Raw genomic sequence first — 21329 nt, forward strand, 5'->3', positions numbered from 1 at the left:
GTTTTTCTTCCCAGATCTTGAATTTTGGCAGTTAGAAAATGTTCTGTGACTTCTTTTTCTTTCTTTCTTCCTTCCCTACCTGTTTGTTTTTCATTTTTAAAAAAATGAGAGAAGAAAGAAACCACTCAGGGATTGATTTCTTTGTGATGTGATAGTTTTAATTTTATTTAGACTAATAGAAGCTATTTATTCCCAATTATGATTTTTCAAAATTGAGCTTCATGTATAAAATAAATGAGATTTGCTTCCCAGAAATATAGTCATGTCATATTTCTAGTTCTTAACTCCCAAGTGAAGTTTATTCTTTTATTTTTTCAGAAGTGAGTTGGTTAATTTCTTGGGTATTAATTCAATTTCAGTATCAGTATCAAGAAAATATGTTACCTTATGGTGTGAAATGCATTTTGAAAAGAACAAGGAATGCTTTTGGTTCCAACTTAAAATTTTTACTATCAGCTCAGAGTCTAAGTTTTACCATCAAATGCTTCTCTTTTATCTAATAAGGAGTCTAGTTATTCTAAGATTGAGAAATTTCAAAGAAAATATTTGATAAAAGAAAGTGGTATAATGAACAAGGATGAAAACCATGCAGATAAGAGAGGGAGGAACTATCAGAGAGAAATCAAAAGAAAATAAATGAACGCTTCTGCTTATAGGACATGTTGGAGGTGATCTCTAAACCTGTGACCCTTAACCCCAGGATTCCAGGTGAAAGTTCTTTCTGGATGTAGCACTCTTCTGGAAGGGAACTTTTTAAAATTTATCTATCATCCTCTTTAAGGGCCTTTGCAGAAAAGATTTTCTCTGCCTGTTTTGCCTTATATTTAGATCCAATTTGGAAAGTAAAGCAATTAAAGTGTTTTCATTTAGGAGGCTGCCATTTTAAAAAATGAACTCTGATCTGTAACCCTCAAACTAGATATTCATCTTCCAGAATTTTGAGTCCAGGATTTGGTTGTGATTTGCTTTTACTTCTTTGAAACGTAGTTTGAACGCCTCCATTTGATTTTGCGCTTTCAACACATTTTTGGGATCGGGAGATTTGGGAAAGCCTACACCATATGGTCTTGATAAGGTGATAGATTTTCACATCCGAGGAATTGGCAGGAAAGGGTAGCAATGGAAACCGATGTGGGGAGGGAAAATGAAGAGTTTGGGCCTAACTCACTCATGAAATACCTTCTGAGACTTTATAATTCCCACAAAATCACTTTTTAGGCAAGCTTTTGTTTTGGCTTGTTCTTTGGTGTGTGTGTCCTCACTTTGTTGTTGTTCAGTCTCTAAGTCGTGTCTGACACTTTTGTGGTCCCATAGACTGGAACCTGCAGGCTCCTGGGTCCATCGGATTTTCCAGGCAAGAATACTGGAGCAGGTGGCCATTTCCTTCTCCAGGGGATCCTCCCAATGCAGTGGGTCAAACCCACCTCTCCGGTGGTTCCATTGACAGGCAGATTCTTTACCACTGAGGCACTTGGGAAGCCCTACGTGTCCCCACTACATAGGGATAATTATTTTAAATTCTCTTAAGAGTAGAGAGCTCTTTTACAAGCAATGACACAACATTTCTTGGTTAGCCTGCTTTCACCTTTTTAGAAAGAGATTGTATAGAAAGGTACAGCTGAGGGGCCCGGTAATGCAATAAACGGTAGTAGCAGACATTTTGATCGGGAATTTGACGGTTTTGGAGAAGGATAATCCAACAAAGGCAAGCATATAAACCAATTGGGTAAAAACGTCCTGGCGGCAGTGTTGGGGGGGGGGGGAAATTTTTAAAGAAAAAATGAAAAAAGTGCCTTATGTGATTTCTAGACGTGGGCTTGAGGGAACTGAAGAGAAGGACTTTCCTTGCTCTAATAGAGAATTCGGATTCGGGAAGCCGGACATTTAACCCGTATGTCTTTGCACCGCCACCTCCGTGGGGCCGTGTCAGGAGAATCAGATCCTGGCCTCTCTCTTTTCCTTCACCTCGCCCTGTGGCTTTAATTCTCCTATTTGCGCTCGGGGCCTTAACCCGGCCTGGGTATGTGCCCAGTGCTCGTACCTCGACGAGCTGGCGGATGGCTGGCGGCAGCTGAGCGCACGGCGGGGCGGGGACCCGGCGGCGCGCCGGCGCGCAGCGGGTTAAGGCGGCGGGGGCGGAGGCTAGGGGTGGAGGGAGCGCGGCGGCGGCGGCGGCAGCGGCGGCCCGGCTGCGAGCGCCCGCGTCCCCGGACCGCCGCGGGTTAAGCGCCGCCTGCGCCGGGAGGGCTGAACCTGGAGCCGCGGCTCCGAGCTCGCCTTCGGATCCCCTAGAGCAGGAAGATGGCGACGGACGGCGCGAGCTGCGAGCCCGACTTCTCCCGCGCCCCGGAGGACGCGGCCGGGGCCCCGGCGGTGGCGGCGGTAATCGAGGTCCCAGGGTGGGCACGCGATGCCGGGCTGGGCGCCCCCCGGGGCGCTCCGCACGCCCGGGCGCTTCCCGGTGCCCTCTCCTCGCAGTGCCCCCTCCACTGGGTCGCCTCATGCCCAGAGGCCGGGGCGAGGCGGTCGCCTGGTCTGGGGATCTCGTTTGTCCTCTGCGCGCCTCACCGGGTAGCAACCCCGGTCCGCCCGGTTCTCCGGGCTCCACGCGTGCGTCCTGTACGGCCCCTGCACGCGCCCCCTCTGCCGTGGTCGGGTTTGGCCAGGGGCGCGGGCTGGGGTGTGTTTCCTGGCGAACTTGACCCCCTATTGTTCGCCTCTGGCTGCTCGCGTGGTTGTGGACGCGTGTCTCGGGGGTGCCTGGCACCTCTCCGCGGACCCGGAAAGCGGCGTGGGGGAGGTGGGTCGGCGCCGATCCGGTGTCGGGATGCCCATTGTGTGTGTGTATGTGTAGGGTGTGTGTGTGTGTGTGTTGCGTGTATTTCCGTGCCTGAGGCCCCTTGGGAGCGGGCCCCATGCCCAGCTGTGGGCGCTGCTGCCGCTGAGCGCGGGCGCTTGGGTCCTAGCTGCCTGCTGCCCCATCACTTGGTGATGGTTGGGGTTGAGGCGGGCGAGATGTCCTTGTTCTTCCCAAGACCCCGGCGGGTTTGAGGCGCAGCACCTGGTATCAACACATTGTTCTTCGCAGGGATCTAGAAGCCAAATGAGCTTCCATCTATTGCTGGTCCCTCCTTTCACCCCCAGAATACCCAGTGCACAGAGGCTCAACGGTTAGTTTCCAGCCCCTACCTTGGGGGAAGGCTGGTCGCACAATACCTGCGTATGTTTTGGGGGCTAGGGATAACAGCTCGGGAGGAGCTGCAAGGATCCGCAAAGAAAGGCAGCTCTGGGAGCGTCTTCCAACCTTGGCGGGATCCCATGAGCCAAGCATGGACGCCCTGGCGTTTTTCCCACCCGTGACCTGACCAGTGTCGGTGAAGGAGTAGCGGGGGTCATGGCCAGGTGTGAATATCCAGGGCTGCTTTAACTTCCTACCCCTCTCTTTGGAGATATGGCTTTCTGGAGAGGTGAAGGAGAGATGTGGAGGAAAGCTACTTGGCCAGGTGAAGAGCTGAGCCTGGGAAGGAAAAGAGAAACAGGCAGAGAGGAAACGCTGAGGCGGAGGGCTGCTGTTTCCCACTTGTGAAACTGGCAAGTTTTGATTTGAAACTTTTAGGGAAATTGATGGCTCATTCTTTACGTAGAAAAAGTCTTAAGATTTCATATGAAACCTACCTACTTGTGGTGCAGGAAATCAGTTCCCCTGTGTAAGGTGCTGTAAAGAAGCTAGCTATTAAGACAACAAACCTCTCTGAAAAGTTGAAATGATTGGGTACCTTCATCCCCAAGCGGTAAGGGGAGGGGAGTGAGGGAAAAGAAAGAGCTGTGTTTCTTGTTTCCCAGAAAGGTTGAATTTGTTTGCTTAATTGACTTAAAATGGGTTTCTTTCTATACACTCAGTATTTTAATCATCAAATAATTAAACCAAACAAAAACAGCTGAATTATGGTCAGTAGCGTCCTATGGTTTTATTTGGTTAGATTACAAACAGAGCTTTAGACACAAGCAGATTTTTGTGTTAGGAAGGTCAATGTTCCCTTTCTGCTGTTTAAATTTTCAGGAGTCTGGTATTTTAACTGCTTAGAGGTAGAGGTTTGATCATTTCATCCTGGTGAATTAGAATAGCCATGAAAAGCCTGTGAAAGTGAAACTCCTTTGTTATTTCCATAGACTCCTACAGGGTTCTGAGGAGATGCAATAAGAATTCTTAATCTAATATTTTAAAAATGTTTGGTATTTAGTGCAATTTTAATGATGGCTTCATATGTGGTAAACTGGGCATTTGACTTTGAAGTTAAGTACAACCTGCCTATAGCAGCCTCTTGATCTATAGACTGATTTTTTAATTAAAGAAAAGCTAGGTTAAAGAATATTTGTCATTATAATTGCCTCTAGTCTAATGATTAAAGTTTAAAGGCATGATTATGCATTTTAGGTTTATGGCAACTGAGGACTTAATTATTTTAGTGGATAATTCTTTTTTGAATTTTTGAAATTTATTTCAAGTTGGTTTACATATTATGCATTTTACATGTATATTTGGCAGTAATGAGCCAACAGAGACCCAAAGCGGTAGGCTATTTTTGAAAGTGAATGTTTTCATTAAGTTTTGACTATTTAGATTGTTGCTTAGAGACAAGTTTAATTTATAGTTTTCAGCTTAATATGATTTCAGTGGAGTGTTTTAAATTTAGTTGTGGTCCTTGTTCTTAGCTGTTTAAATCCTGAAAGCATCTAAAGTATAAGGCTAAGGTAACAACTACATTTTTCAGTAGGATCATATTAATAATGTTTGCTGTGAACCATGCTGGAGACCTGGATTATTTTCAGTGTCTTAGCCAAATGTGATGACTCTTCGACTATATTGCTATTTCTACTTTGAAACTAACTCCTAATGGATAAGGCAGTATGGAAGACAGAAATCTTCCTGCCTTTAACTGTCACCGAAGAATTTAAGAGTAAAAGGAAAACACAGATCTTTTTAGAGCTATGTTTGGGAACTGGACCAACATTCTTGTTCTTCTAGGCCTTTCTGGAGCAGTTAATATACAAAATTTTGTTGTCATGGTGATAGCGACAAGAAAAAACTTGGACAATGATTTTGTTAAGAATGCGCAATAGTGATGTTAAATAAATTAACAGCTAGCACCTTGAAAATTGTGTTCCCAGGTGACAATATTGAATATAAACCCAATAGGAAGAACTTTTTAAAGCTAACTTTGCTAAGCTTTCTTTAAAAATTATAGTTATGTGGCAGCTATAGAGTTTTGAGAATTTCAAGGTAATTTAGGTAACAAGATTTTCTGGATTTAACACACATTACCAACCACATACAGAGATGGAGATATTGTAACATCTTTGCTGTTCTAAAGTAAAACATTGCAGTGGTAGAAACTCACAGGCACCAAGGAATCAAATCAAAGACCGTGGGGTCATGAGAGGCACAAAAAAAACTGCAGCAAGAACCTGGGGAAAGAGTCACAGGGAGGATTCCTGGTGGAAAGGTCTGGAAGCATTCCACAGAAGGGTGGAGGACTTGGACAGGGAGACTGCAGGTAGCAATGTGCAACTGTGACTGGTTTCCAGAATTCCTTGAGAGAAGGCTTGGGACGAAGATGAGCATAGAGGTTTCTCAACTATGTGCTTTAGAAAAACCACTTAGAAGTTGAAAAAAACGTACAAAAATATTCCCCAAGTAAGAATATATGTGATTTTATCATAATGCTGCTTTGTTTCTTCTTAAAAAGGTTGTATATTTCTATTTGCATCTGTTTTTTGGACTTCATTATTGTTGTTGTCATCATTGTTACATTTCTCACAGGAGTAACTTAGTTAAGAGAAAAATATTTGTCCTCTTCTATGATTGAATCCATGCCTAGATTCCCACTTGGTCTTATCCTCTTGTGCTTCACATAACTTTATGAGGTGAGAAGAGTTTCACAGACTTAGTACTTAGCCATATACAGATATCTGCTGTTGATCATATGGACAGTAAGGCTTTCACTGGGAGAGAGCAGCCTCCTTCCTCAAGAAGAGCAGTGTGGATTTTGTTTGTGAAAGCAGAGGTTTCTTAGTACAGTTCCAGGCACATGGTAGATTGTTGTTGTTGTTCAGTCGCTCAGTTTTGTCTCTTTGTGGCCTCATGGACTGAAGCACACCAGGCTTCTCTGTCCTTCACTGTCTCCCGGAGTTTGCTCATAACTCATGTCCATTGAGTCGGTGATGCCATCCAACCATCTCATCCTCTGTCATCCGCTTCTCCTCCTGCCTTCAATCTTTCCCAGCATCAGTGTCTTTTCCAATGAGTTGGCTCTTAGCATCAGGTAGCCAAAGTATTAGAACTTCAGCATCAGTCCTTCCGATGAATGAATATTCAGGGTTGATTTCCTTTAGGATTGACTGGTTTTATCTCCTTGCTGCCCAAGGGATCCTCAAGAGTCTTCTCCAGCACCACAGTTTGAAAGCATCAATTCTTCAGCACTCAGCATTCTATATGGTCCAACTCTCACATCCATACATGACTACGTGGTACATGATAGATATTCCACCAATATTTATTGAATAAAGAAAGTGAACACTCCTCAAGAGCCTGGGTCATAATCCTTAATGTTGATGGGCTCACTAGAAATTTTACTTCACGTGTTACCAGGTTGTGATGAAGCTGTTGGCCTGTGATTTGTAGTAATTATAGATGTTATAGATCTCTTCTTGTTTCTTCTTCTGATTCTTGTGGTTGTTGGTTTTCATTTTATATTGTTTTCTTCTAAACTGCTTTTCTCAATGATATTTCAGCTGCTTTACAGATTTTTTTTTTAATTAAATTTCCAACATGGCTAGTTTTCCCTTTAGATTTTCCCTCACCAGGACAATGATTGAGGCTGGGGATGTGGTGGTGGAGGGATGGAAACTGCACCCCTTCCTTCCTGAATTCTTCTAATAATAGAATCAAGGCCAAATCGCCCACTAGGGTGTGGAGGGGGAGGATGGTTGAGAAGGGGTCAAGAGAGATGCTGGAAATCTTGGAAACAGGAAAAGGGAGTAGAAGGAAAGATTGGGCAGGAAGGACATTTGGAATTGTCTGCAGATGTCCACAAGAGTGGGACTAGAATTCAAATTTGAATGTGCCCAGGAAGGATGGTGCCAGTTTCTCTCCCTTCTTCCCCTGCATACTTTACCACCTAAGCACATCTGAGCATTGCTTTAGAAGGTGGCTTTTCTTTGAATACACTTGGTTGTAGTCTCTGTTGGAGCTCCTTTACAGGACTTATGTGGAAAAGGAAACTTGTCTTTGACGAGTAGGTAAAGAAATGGAGAACAGTTACAAGAGAGATGATGATGACATTGATAGCAGAGGATTTTTAAAATTTTACTTTGTTAAAATAACTTGCACAAAAATAACAGCATCATATTATTAATGCTGTGCACAGTGTGGTCCCATCCATGTATAAATCTCGATTTTAGAAAAAAAAATGGGGCTTCCTGGGTGGCACTAGTGGTAAAGAACCCACCTGCCAATGCAGGAGGAAAAAAATTGTTCTCTTGAAATAAATTTTTAATAAATAACCAAATAGGTTGAACATGAATTTAAAATGTTATTGTAGTAAGTGCAGTGAAGCCAAGTTAACATTGCTACATGGAATGGATACTTGTTTGCAAATGATTTGATTCTGACATTTTTATATTTCACTGAAAAGGCAGCAAGGTGACGCCAAAGGCCTGAGTTCTTCTACAGAAGGGCTTTGTAACTGTAAGAAGGTTCATTTAGTTGTCCATGGCTTAGCTCTTCACTTAAAAATCAGTGTGGTGATATTTGCTACCTACAGATAATCAAAGTGATAGTCTTCCATGCATTCTAAGCTTTATAAAGAACAGTTACTGGATCTGGGTGCCAGCTCACATGTGAAAATGATCCATGTCCCATGTGAGGTGGTGTTAATATTGAAAAAAAAACTGAGTTACGATGGAAATAGATGTTTGTTTTATCTGAGATGTGGTCCTTCTTTTCCAGAGTTAAAATAGAGGTTAGAGGAGTTGTGAAAAGGGGAAAAGGGAAGGGAGGTAACCGTGCTTAATTACGAAATGCTGCTGCCCCTGGCTGAGCCATATTTGTGCTTTTCATTCCCCTTTTCTCCTACTTAAAATTAATTACATCCATTACCAGGTTTCCTTCCTGACAGTCTGTTTACTTGTTGGTTTTACTTCCTTCTAGTACACGGAGTTGCTTGTCTTGTATGGCAGACCCCCGGCGGCATGGTTGATTTGAGGTGCATGGCCATGGAGAGCTGAGCCCAAGTTCTCAGCATGTGGCTTTAAAGGCGCACGCCAAGTTGCCCTACTTTAGGCTACTGTAAACGATTTTTGAAAAATAAATGAAAATGACCTGTCAGTTACTTAGTTGCCCCTAGAGTGGGCCATCACGTTGTGTCTTACTAAGATTGGTGTATCTGTTAACATGTCATTTTACATGCTTTGTGTTTTTTATACTGAGCAAAAGAGGCATTTTCATACCAAAAGTGGGAGGCATGTATGTTAGGTAAAATCATTCAAAGATGTAATTGCTCTTGCTGTCCTGACACATCTAGTAGAGGTGAGAAAATGGAGAGTTAATATGGATAAGTAAGTATAAAACAGTGAAGACACACACAAAGCAGGGCATGATTACTTGTAAATAAACTAACAGAACAGACTCTTAAGACTGAATTGAGAGTGAGAGACTTCTGAGTCTGAAAAGACATAAGGAAGGGAGATTTGAGCTATGGCCTGAAGAAAATGGGATTCAGATAAATTAGAGGAGAAAGGAGGACTAGGAAGAACAAGATCAGAAGTGTGCAACTCGGGTCCGGAATACTCTTACATCCCTGTAGAAAGAAATCAGAAGGAATAATCTCAAAGCAAGACATACTGCAGAGATACAGTTTTAGACCATGAACACATGTACTTGTCATCATGAAAATCCTTATAATTGGCTACACATTTAAAAAAGAGTGTAAATGTTCTTTACACTGGATTTAATTTTTCCATGTTAATGATAGTTTTCAAATTTTGATTTTTCTCCTTGAAGTCTCAATATGAGTTTCATTGCTTTCCTCTTCTTTACAACCTTTTAAATTCATTCCCAAAGCATAAATCTTGCTTACACAAAAAGTTCTAAATGCATTATTAATTATTAGTGAAAGTGAAGGTCACTCACACTCAGTTGTGTCCGACTCTTTGCGACCCCGTGGGCTATACAGTCCATGGAATTCTCCAGGCCTGAATACTGGAGTGGGTAGCCTTTCCCTTCTCCAGGGGATCTTCCCAACCCAGGGATCAAACCCAGGTCTCCCGCATTGCAGGCGGATTCTTTACCAGCTGAACCACAAGGGAAGCCCACTATTAAACTGGGAGGAAAACGTATTTCTGTACCTTCTAAGTAAAAATCAATTTTCCTTCAAATATTTCTCAAAGGCTTCAGGGAATGACCTAAATTTCCTCAGCCCAATAATCCAGTTACTCTGATGGTATGTGAAATGAGGACATTTGGGGGCTGGAAGAGATTTCAGAGATCACTTAGTACAGCTTTCTCATTTTACTGCTGAGAAACCTGAGATCCAAAGAAATGAGGTAACGTTCTTTCAGTCCATCTGCTTTCTCAGACACCCCTCCTCCCTCCCTTGTAAATTCATTGATCAAATGTAGGCACAACCCACTAGATTTGAAATGGAGATGCTCTTGGTGTCTGAGAAGAGCCAGAGTGCATGTTTGGCTTTGTATATGGTCACTAGATTATCACCATAGCTGATGCATATGGGCAAAGATCTGAGGGGTACTTCTGCCACTGCGGCTCATAATCATAATAACTCCTACAGGCTCTTTTGGTACCTATCAATGTGCTGACCCCATTAATTCCTAAAGGGTCTTCTGGCCCTTTTGTGGCTCAGCGGGTTGAGAATCTGCCTGCAAAGCAAGAGACACAGGAGATGTGGATTCCATCCCTGGATTGGGAAGATCCCCTGGAGAAGGGAATGGCAACCCGCTCCAGTATTTTTCCCTGGAGACTCCCCATGGACAGAGGAGCCTGGCGAGTTACAGTCCAATGGGTCTTGTAAAGAGTAGGACACGACTGAATGACTAAGTTTGAATTTCCTATGTAAACAAAGTATTTTAAATTTTTTCTTTCAGGAAGAGTGTGGGAAGAGTGGTAGCGGAGGAAACTTGGTATTGGCCAGTGTTCAGTTCTGGCAATTTAAGATGACAGTTCAGCCAGCTTCTATTTTATCATCTTTCTCCTTTTTCCTCTCTCTCTGGGAGCTTGTAGCAGAATATTCAGGAGAATGCTGTCCCACACCTGCCCCGGATAAATTAAGGTGTTGCAGACTTTAGTGTTGAACAGTAAGAGTTTGAGGTTGTGTCTCCTCTTCCATGTATATATGTCCCAAAGAAATCTTTGTATCTGATGACCAGACCTCTGGATTAGTTTAGGCTGCCTGTGCCGGATTTTCTAAACTAGGTGTTAAGAAGTGCTTTTCCTAGAGTCCTTTTTCTGGCAAACATCAAACATGGTAGGCAGGAGAGTGGCCTGTGGAGTTGAAATATACCAGATTTTTTTCTTCTTTTCCTGTCTGAGTGCCTTGCCATCATTAAAAAAAAAATGAGATTTGAATTTTTCCCTGTTAATTAGGAAAAGCTATTGCAGTAGTAATAAAGTTTAGTCTCTGAACATGTCTGCTTTGGTTTTTGGGTGGCAAGGGCATGGATATCATGTTTGCTTAGGGACCTTTATGTAGATCCTGATTTTTTTATGTGAGTGTGGGCATTTAGATCTATCCTGTCTTGAATCTTCTTTTGAAAATTAGGTTTTCAAGGTAGTCTTTTCAAATATTACATGATTTATCACAAAAAAAATAGTACAGAGGATGAGAGGAATCTTTTGTAGGTGATAGATTTGTTTATGGCATAGATTGTGATGAAGGTTTCATGGGTGTTTACTTACCTACAAACTCATCAAATTGTATATATTAAATATGTACAGCATTTTTTTTAATGTCAATCACACCTCAAAGTAGTTTAAAGTACAATTTAAAATGATCATTTTACTCTTAAACCAGGAGACTTTAATAATTGCTTTTTCTGTATCTAAGTACTTTTGTACTATAGATGTGTCAGGTCAGATAAATGACACCTCCTATAAGACAATAATAGAGTTTTTAATGAGATTTTTTTGATTCTGGGCTTATTTTTCTAAAAATACCAAAATTCTTTGAATTTGTTTGTAAAATACCCAGTCTAAGACCTATAACATAATTTAATATACTTTCTTTTACTCTTATTTTGCCAGTTTAGGAGGTGAAAACAGCAGGTATTGGAGAATGACCATTTGAAAATATTCTTATAATATCTTTATTGTTGAAGGCCACAAATTAGAAGTGCCTTCAGTCTGGAAGCAAGGGTGAGAGGTAGAGGACAGAGAAGCAGGCAGATAGATGCACTATGTTTAAAATAATGCATCACTTAATGAATTAAGACAGATTTTTTTTTAACATTCTCTGTAACAATTTATTGTTCAGCAAGAGTCCTTGTAACATTGTTTCTTTAGTGACTTTTCCTTTTTATTGATGGTAATACATTAAAAAGAATAGACGTGTTGGTTGCAGGTCACATGTTGTGATGTTGATGATGTTGGAACCAGGGCAAGCTCTTCTGACTCTAATGTGAATCAAATCGTGGCAATGTCTTTCATAATTTGTTAGTTTTTAAAGTGGAGTGCTTTGCTTATGAAGCTTCGGGGAAACAAGGACAATAAAATATACAATTAATTAAAATCTTTAGAACCACCAGCAGCATTAATAAAACATTACCCTCTAAAGCACATAATAATTGCAGCTTACTTTCCCATCTCAGTGGGAAAAACCAGCATAAACGAGTCTGTCTCTCATCATAGTCAATAAACTGAGTTTATTGGACTTGGGCTGGTCAAAGAAATAGGCTTATAGCCAATATCCCACTCCTCCCTTTTAAAACATCTGGGAGCTCTCAACTTTAATAATAATAACAATCACCTGCCTTTATTTAGCACTTACTTCATTGATACATTCTTATTTTAAATTGAAGTTTAGTTAATTTCTACTGTACAGCAAAGTGATTCTGTTATACATACACACACACACACACACACACACACACACAAATGTGTGTGTGTTAGCCACTCAGTTGTGTTCAACTCCTTGCAACCCCATGGACTGTAGCCTGCTAGGCTCCCCTGTCCATGGGGATTCTCCAGGTTGCCATTCCCTCCTCCAGGGGATCTTCCCACCTGACCCAGGGATTGAACCCAGGTCTTCTGCATTGCAGGCGAATTCTTTACCATCTGAGTCACCAGGGAAGCCTATATATATGTGTGTGTGTGTGTATATATATATATACACACACACACACATAATATGTACGCATGTTGTATACATATGTATACAGTCTTTTTAATATTCTTTTCTATTGTGCTTTTTCATAGGATATTGAATATAGTTCTCTCTGCTATACAGTAGGACCTTGTTGTTTATCTGTTCTATATGTAACTGTTTACATCTGCTAATCCCAAACTCCCACTCCATCTTTCCCCACACCATTCTCTCTTGGCAACCTCAAGTCTGTAAGCCTGTGAGTCTGTTTCTGCTGTGTAGATAGGTTCATTTGTGTCATATTTCGGATTCCATGTATAAGTGATCTCACATGGTGTTTGTCTTTCTCTTAGTGTGACTGACTTCACTTAGTAGAATAATCTGGTTGCATCCATATTGCTACAGCTGGTATTATTTCATTCTATTCTATGGCTAAGTAATATTCCATTGTATACATATGTACCATATCTTCTTTATCCGTTCATCTGTTGATGGACATTTAGGTTGTTTCCATGTCTTAGCTATTGTGAGTAGTGCTGCTGTGAACGTGGGGATGCATGTCATTGATACATTCCTGTTTAATCCTCACAAGAACTTTGCGGGATAGATGTTAGGATTTCTGTTACACCGATGAGAAAACAGACTCAGATAAGTTACAGAATGCTTCTCCAAATGTAGTCCATGGACCAAAATCACCAGCAGTAGCAAGAGCACATAGAAAGGCAAATTCATAGCCCCACCTCAGACTTTCTGAATCACACTTCAAGGATGAAGCCCAGCGGTCTGTGTTAACAGAGTCTCCAGGTGATTCGTTTGCTTGAATTTTGAGAATAACTGGGTTATAAAGCTTAAGTGACACTACTAAGTAATGGGAGCAGAATTTGAGCCCTAATATATTGGATTTTATTTTTCACGGTGAACATCTCTAAGTTAACCTTCCAAGCAGAGGTCACCCAGAACTACCCATCCTGTAGGCTTGCTACAGGTTTTCTTTTCTTTTTCCAACCTTAGCCCCTACCTTTCCAAATAACTGCTTTGTTGGATGTATGTGCAAAAAGAAACAATTTTAAGGATACGAGCCTTTAAAAATCTTATTCAGAGAACCAGTTAGCTCTGGTCTCTGTTCCCCTTTATACCATTATCTCCTTCCAGAAGGTTCTTTTGCAACTGAGAAGTGACCAGTTCTGGTCATACCTGTTTGGAAGTCCCTGGAGTCATGTACAGGCTTTGCTGTGTTTGCTTGTTTGTCATCTCAACGATAGTAGGGTGTCAGATACACAGTTGCTAAACTAGTTCTCATTGGCTTATTGATAGAACAGCACTGTTTTCGTCTCTAGAATGTTGGCACCATGCTGGCAAAGGGTGCAGACAAATCACAGTACTTGGTTGCAGTTTTGCCATTTCCTGGTTGTGTGATCTGGGTACATTATCTGACTCCTGAGTTGCGGTTTTCTAATTTGAAAAATAGAGGGAATGATAGAGATCTAACAGGTTAGATCTGTTTCTTCACGAGTTCTTTGGATGATGACTGGGTTTGTCAAATGAGTTGTGACGGGAGGGAGCAGTGGGCTGCATGTTTGGAGGGTGCTGGGGCTGTGGACTCACCCAGGCCCTGCGGTCAGCATGATAACCTGTCCTCTCTCAGCTTCATCTGTGAGGTGGCTGTCAGGAGACCTGCGTGTAAAAGCTGTTGTGAGGAAAGAGGGCAGAGTTGGCAACAAAAGAATGGGAAGCCATGGTGTGTCAGTGGGATGCAGTCATCAAGGAGGAAAGGTTGAGAAGAGCACGGGGCTGTGTGGGCAGTGGGTGAGGATTATGACCCCCCAGGGCCATGGTGCTGTCGCCTCCTGGGATAACTGGTCTCTGGAAGAAGACTCCCTCACTTCAGCCTCAGCTCCCTATCAAGCTGGCCTCACGGAATGGCAGGAAGTCAGAGGCATTGTGTAAGAAAGCATTTGATAACCATATAGCGGGGCCTTCAGAAACACCCAACCAGCAGCCCAGATGACTCCATGTAGGTGGCAGGCCTGGCCTCTTAAAATCACATTGCCTGCTTGCATGAGTGTGTGCATGTGTGTGTCTGTGTGTGAACATGTGTGGTTGTGGGGTTAGCAAAGAGCATGTTCCTTCTGAAGGGGCAGCTGCTACTTGACTCTGTGACTTATTCCCCTGTGGGAATGTGAATCTGGGGTTACCCGGTCATCTGAGTTTGGAGAAGCCAGTGATCTGGATTTTTTGGTGACATCTTGAGATTTTCTTAGTGCTGACTGGAGAAAACAAAACACTTTGTGGCCCAGGGAACACACATCTGTGGGCCAGATTTGGCTGTAGGCTGCTAGCTGGTGGCCTCTGCAACAGAGTGTTCTATAAACATGACCTGTTATTATTGGATGTCCTGGAATTTATAATAACCTCCCAGGAGCCTTTACACTGGGGCCCTTCTAGGAATACAGTCATCCTTTCTTTGCTACCCTCATAACTTCTCCCCAACACGGATTGGGCCTGTTTTGATACAGACTCCAGGGACTTTAAATTTGTGTGGTATAATTTGAAGAGATCCTGAAGCCAGGTGGGCAGTCAGGCTGGGAAAATAGATCTTGTTAGTGAGAGACATGGAATATTGTCTGTGTGGTTTTTACCTCTCCTCATAAAAGGTGAAAGTGTTAGTCGTTCAATCATAGCCCACCAGGCTCCTCTGTCCATGGAATTCTCCAGGCAAGAATATTGGAATGGGTAGCCATGCCCTTTTCCAGGGGATCTTCCTGACTCAGGGCTTGAACCCAGCTCTTCCTACATTGCAGGCAAATTCTTTACTGTCTGAGCCACCAGGGAAATCCCTCCTTGTAGAAGGTCAGAACCTACATTGTCTGCTGGGATAAATGTGACCCATTGCATACCTTTATGAATCTTTTTCCTTTTTTTAAATTTGTGTTACAGAAAAAAGAGTTTGATGTGGATACCCTCAGTAAGTCAGAGCTTCGGATGCTCCTCAGTGTGATGGAAGGCGAGCTGGAGGCCAGAGACCTCGTCATCGAGGCCCTGCGGGTAAGAACCCTCTAGGGCTGAGTCCCATTTTTGTGTCGTTTTCTTTTCTCAGATGGCCAATGGCAAAGCTGCTGCTTCTTAATTTTTGAGTCATGTAGCTTTAAAATGTTACATCAGGTTAAAATGTGCCCCTCCTTCCGAATACCCACCCATAACCTTGATAAGCCCAAACAAACCCTTAGGTTGGATGGACATTGAAAGAGAGAGAATGATTCTAAACTGTCTGATTTGAGGAACTTGAGAATTAAAACTCTGTAGCTTCTGAAATCATTTTATATTTCCCATATTTCTTTAATTAAAGACATAAGTTTTCAGGAAATTGGTAGCTTGGTATCCTACATGTATGTGAGGCCAGTGAGGAAAAATTAAGCAAATCATTTATGAAAGAAATTGCTGGTAGTAGAGGGTTTTTTCTTCCTATATAAGCTGTAAATGATTTCTTATTTTCAGAAACTCTTGAGTTAAAAATTAAATCTTTATATATACATATGTATCTTTAGTTTTGTCACTTTTTTCATCTGATCTTATAGTAATTTTTAACTTTTCATAATTTGCAAAGAATTATCTTTCAGTATATTAGAATACCTCAACAAAGTTTTGTTTTCTTAAAAAAATGTTTTTAAACTTTCTTGATATAGAATTTTCTAATTAGTTATTCCCAAGATTAGGCTTGTAAGCCAAACTTGAGGGTTTTTTTTTTTCTGTTTTATATTTAATACTTTGTATGTAATCAGGTGTTTCCTGATTCTTGATCATTTAATCAAGAGGCATATATTTATTATACAGGAAGTATGGATGTATTTTTTTCACCAGGAGATATTTCCTTAAACTTTGTCTTAGGGAGTTTAACATGTGAAACTTTGTGGAATGTAAAAGCAGTGTTCCCTCATGTGGGTGCTAATATGGTGGAGAAAGAGGTAAGAGAGGTGAATGGTTGGACAGAATGGAGACAGTGCATGTGCTGAGAATCCAGTTGTGTGGGGAACGGGGCAATAGTTCCTGAAATAATGACTTAGGTCATTTTCACAGCCTGGAAATTGCTTTTCTGGGGATAATAATGATTCTTCAATCTGATGACAGAGAATAATGGCCTCAGAAAAAAATGGACTGTGGTTACAGCAACTTCATGCCAGTGATGAGTTGAGGGTGTTGATTTTTAAATGATAAGATTTGCTAAGTAAACCTGTGTACAGTTTAGTAGTGAGAGGTTTCCATCCTGTTCCACATTTGGAATATTTGCATTGTTTTGTTGTTGTTCAGTTGCTAAGTCACATCCAACTCTTTACAACCCCGTGGACTGCAGCACGTCAGGCTTCCCTGTCCTTCACCATCTCCCAGAGTTTGCTCAAACTCATGTCCATTGTGTCAGTGATGCGATGCAACCGTCTCATCCTATGTTGTCCCCTTCTCCTCCTGCCCTCAATCTTTCCCAGCATCAGGGTCTTTCCCAATGAGTCAGCTCTTCACATCAGGTGGCCAAAGGATTGGAGCTTCAGCATCAGTCCTTCCAGTGACTATTCAGGGTTGATTTTCTTTAGGATTGACTGGTTTGATCCCCTTGCAGTCCAAGGGACTCTCAGGAGTCTTGCATTGTTTGCCAGTGTGTATTTGCTTAAATGAACTTTGTGGGAGAAATGCTAAGGCAGTTCATCACTCAAGGCTGTGACTTTCAGCCCAAGGAGAGAATAAGGTAACAGTCACCTTTACAGGTGACCAGTTGTGCAGCTTCTTGAGACCAAAGGGATGTGAAGGCTTCGGTTCTCCCTTAGATCCTTCTCTCCCTCTCTCGTGCTCAGTCTCTCAGTCCTGTCTGACTCTTCTGCAACCCCACGGATGGTAGCCCACCAGGCTCCTCTGTCCGTGGGATTTCCCAGGCAAGAATCCTGGAGTGGGTTGCCGTTTCCTCCTCCATGGGATATTCTTGACCCAGGGATTTGAATGTGTGTCCCCTGCATTGCAGGCAGGTTCTTTACTACTGAGCCAACGGGGAAGCCCCTTGTCCCTCTCTGTTTACCTGTAAAAGGCAGCAGCACTGAGGCATTTCCCTCTGCTTACATCCATGTTGGAGTGTTTAGTGGAGTTTGTGTTTTTATGTGTCATCTTAGCAACCACATGTATTTATCTTTTTAACTTAATTGCAGTACTTTCAAACTTGTGCAGAGGTAAAGGCTTGTTAATGATCAGGGTTTGCCGAACTGTAAGTTTTTCATAGAATCAAAGAGTGCTGAAGCTGCAAGGAGCCTTAGATGGTATTTTAGGTCAGGGTTTGCATATCTATCAGACCCAGTTTTTCATTTTTCATAAAATACTTTGTATTCCCCTTTTACTGTGTTGCAATGAAATGTATGCTAAATTGCGTATATAAGTAGGCTATGTTAAAAATAGCCAATACATTGCCCTAATTGTGATATAAAATGACAGGAAAGTAACTTATAATAAAATATTATTCGTTTCCATGTATAACTGCTGCATGACTATATTGGAAGACAAGATAAATTAGATGGGTGTTCCCACCTATTCTCATGACATTGCCATGAATGCAGTCCTTGCAAAAGAATCCTGATCCAGGCTTGCCATGTCATTGACTGGGATACAGGGAACAGATTTGCCGTGGGTAAGGTGATTTCTCTGAAATAGTGAATGACACTTGGTAAAGTTCCAAACGAAAGCACACATTTACATGGGAGTTGACCATGAATAATTTAGTGCTCATTAAAGCTGAATTAAAACAGCTTGTTTATGTGTGGAAACAAGATACTTTGTAGGCTCAGATAGTCATCCTGAAGGTTCTAGTGAAAGGAATGAACAGAGGGAAGGTTGTGGGGGACTTGGGACAGCTCCTGGATATGTGGCAGGCCCCTAGCCGTGCTTCCTAAGTGCTCACCCACTGTGACACTGTTTTCACCTATTTCAAAAATGCCTCCTCGGGTACTAGCCTGTAGAGCACCACCGGCCGATACCAGTCTTTCTTACATATAGACTCAGACAAAAAGAAAGTCCAAAGAAATTGTGACTTACTTCAGGTTAAAAACATGGCATTCTTAAACTTGGTGTGTTTGGAAATTCTTAAGGTTTTTTGTCACTTTTTAAAATTGGGAATCGTGATTGATTTGTGTAGATGGTTGCATTTCTAGGAGTAGGTAATAATGTCATTTTCACATACCTGTTGTAGACTCACTCTGGTGATTTACTGATTGGCTATTCCCTTGGGGGCATTTGTTAGACCTGGTGAAACTAGTGAAATATTTACTTGGGTCCAGATGTGTCCTTTAGTTGCCTTTTCTTTTAATAGCGGAATATAAGTTAGTGATTTCTGGGCTAATGCCCCAGAAAGAAACTGGGAAGGAGAGACAATGTGAAACTTGCATTTTGTAAGACATTTATTCCTAAATAAAAAGTCAGAATCTACTCAGTAAGTACTCAGTTGGGAGAAATACATTTTGTTTAAAGATAAAGTCAAAAGTAATTTCTCTGAGAATGGTGAAGATTTTTGAATTTAATATATAAATTGTGATTTTTTTTTTTTTAAGGTAGAAGGTGCCTAATTTGAACTTTAAGATTTAGAGATGATTCTGTTGTGAGGCATTAAAATTCTTTAGAATTTAACAAATGTTAAAAAGGTATTTCAGACCAAACTGTCTCATTTTACTTTTTTAATCATGTTATCCTGATGGCTCTGGATGGTCAAGTTACGATAAAAGTTGCATAAATCATTGAATTAATTGCCTTAGACTTGTTAGGACAACCTATAAATACAATTTTGGGAGAAAGATGTTAGGAAATTGCGATATATATATTTTGATACTTTTACTGTTTTCATATGTTTAAGGTAAAAATATTTTTCAATAAGCTTATGGCTTTATAACAGATGTAATATTCAACACATTAATTTTTATTGGGGGAAATTATATTTTAAAAAGCAATATTCATGGAAAATCTGAATTGCATAAAGCTGCTTAACTGAAATGTTACAATTTCATCACATAAGAAATACTTTGTTTCTCAATGATTTCCCCCTCATTCACATAAAGTAGAAATAAATCATTGAATAAATATATTCAATATCAAATCAAGTCTAAAGGAAAATACTTTGAATTTTAATAAAGAAGGTGCTCAATGAGAAGCATTTGTATTTTCTGAAAACCAAGATAGACACAGAGCCTTTTGAATAAAATTTAATTGAATATTCAAAATTGGAATCTGCAACTTAGTCCGGAAATCATTGTTTCGATGCTCAGTGTTTAGTTTGTGAAATCCTCTAGCCCTCACTTCATTTTCCCTGTCGCTACTGATATTTTTACCAGCATCTTAGTCAAAGGGGAGACAAAGGCAGGGAGAAGAAAATGCTGCAATTATAAAATTTGAAGAGTGAAAATTGTCTTGTGTGTGTGTTAGCCTGCTCTCATTAGCGTGTGTGTGTTAGTCGCTCAGTGGTGTCCAGCTCTTTGCGATCCCATGGACTGTATCTAGCCAGGCTCCTCTGTCCATAGAATTATCCAGATAAGAATACTGGAGTGGCTTGCCATGCCCTCCTCCAGGGGATCTTCCCAACGCAGGGATCAAACCTGGGTCTCCTGCATTGCAGGCAGATTCTTTACCATCTGAGCCACCAGGGACATGTGTTTATGTAAATATCATGTCATTGAAACAGTGAATTCCTTGGGCAGGAACATCTAGATTTGCCTTCTTTTTCCTCTTAGATTGGGTAAATGAGAATTAACACTATTAACAGACAGAGCAGTTCTTCCTCTTAATCTATAGTCACTATAGAGTAACCACATCATCCAGATTTTCAGGTATTACTCGCACTGAAACTTGAAAAATTAGCCAGTTTAACGTTTCCTTGGATAGAAAGCATTTGTAGCCCTTAGATCATAGTGGATATCAGATTATCGAATTGACTTGTGCAGGCTGCTGTCACAAAGGGACCTAAAGTACAATCGATTAAGTAGGTGGTTCATTTCTCACCTATAATTCTGCAGATGAATGATCTCTGCTGGAGAGACAGCTTTATGCCAGGGAGTCATTCAACCACCCAGGTGATTTCTAGCTTACCACTCTTCTTAGGGAATTAGCTTCCTCTGTGTGGTGAAATTTGGGCAATGCCACCTCCACATCCCAACCTATGGCAAGGGGTGGGATCAAGAGAGGAAATGAACAAGCAGTTTCCTCTAAGCAGTGCACACACGTGCATTAGTGAGAACTTATGTAGACACAGGTAGCTGCATAGGAAACCGCAAAATGGCACTGGCTGGCTACTTGCTAGTGCTGGGGAGGAAGGCAGAAGGTTAGACAGCCTCTAACTACCCAATACATGCTTCCCTTGTGGTTCGGTGGCAAAGAATCCACCTGCCAATACAGTAGACATGGGTTCGATCCCTGAGTCGGGAAGATCCCTTGGAAGAGGGCATGGCAACCCACTCCAGTATTCTTGCTGGGAAAACCCCAAGGACAGAGGAGCCTGGTGGGCTACAGTCCATAGGGTTGCAAAGAGTCGGGCACACTGAGCACAGCACAACAACCCAATACAGAGCATTATCTTGATTTAATGTTACCGTATACAGTGTCCTGGGGTATAATACAAGAGGATCCTCCTCTTTCTACTTCCCTCTGTAAATATTTGTTGAGTGCCTACTTTGTATAAGTGTGAACCGAATATCAGTGGGGCTTGATTACAATACCAAGATTGTGTTCATTTAGAGAATTCTTATATCTTGAGTTTATATAGTTCTGAGTAGTGTCATTTCGGCCTGAGTTATACTTTTCTCGGACTGTGACTCAGTATGTATTTTGTCTAGAATATATCTCTTTTTGAAAACCTGGTCTTTCCATTGGGTTCAAAACTCAATTAAAAAGCAGTTGTAATGGTTTTGCTCTAAAGCGGATTGTTTCCAACTCAGCACAATTGAC

The 21329-nt window shown here is 41.4% G+C and overlaps 1 protein-coding gene across 3 annotated transcripts in view; it reads left to right on the forward strand.

The window, feature by feature from the left end:
- The first annotated feature begins 2141 nt into the window (after window positions 1–2141).
- CTTNBP2 (cortactin binding protein 2) overlaps window positions 2142–21329 on the forward strand; it is a 163298-nt gene continuing 144110 nt past the window's right edge. For 2 of the 3 annotated variants that reach the window (XM_081537839.1, XM_081537838.1), the window contains exons 1-2: window positions 2144–2382; window positions 15312–15419. In XM_081537839.1, coding sequence (XP_081393965.1) covers window positions 2302–2382; window positions 15312–15419 — 189 coding nt within the window. In that variant the 5' untranslated portion in view covers window positions 2144–2301. Of the gene's footprint in view, window positions 2383–15311; window positions 15420–21329 lie in introns of all 3 variants that reach the window. The other variant, XM_081537840.1, reaches the window with a different exon arrangement.

The sequence above is a fragment of the Giraffa tippelskirchi genome, chromosome 10, assembly GCF_054371585.1.
Source record: "Giraffa tippelskirchi isolate mGirTip1 chromosome 10, T2T-mGirTip1v1.2.pri, whole genome shotgun sequence".
NCBI classification, from domain to species: domain Eukaryota; kingdom Metazoa; phylum Chordata; class Mammalia; order Artiodactyla; family Giraffidae; genus Giraffa; species Giraffa tippelskirchi.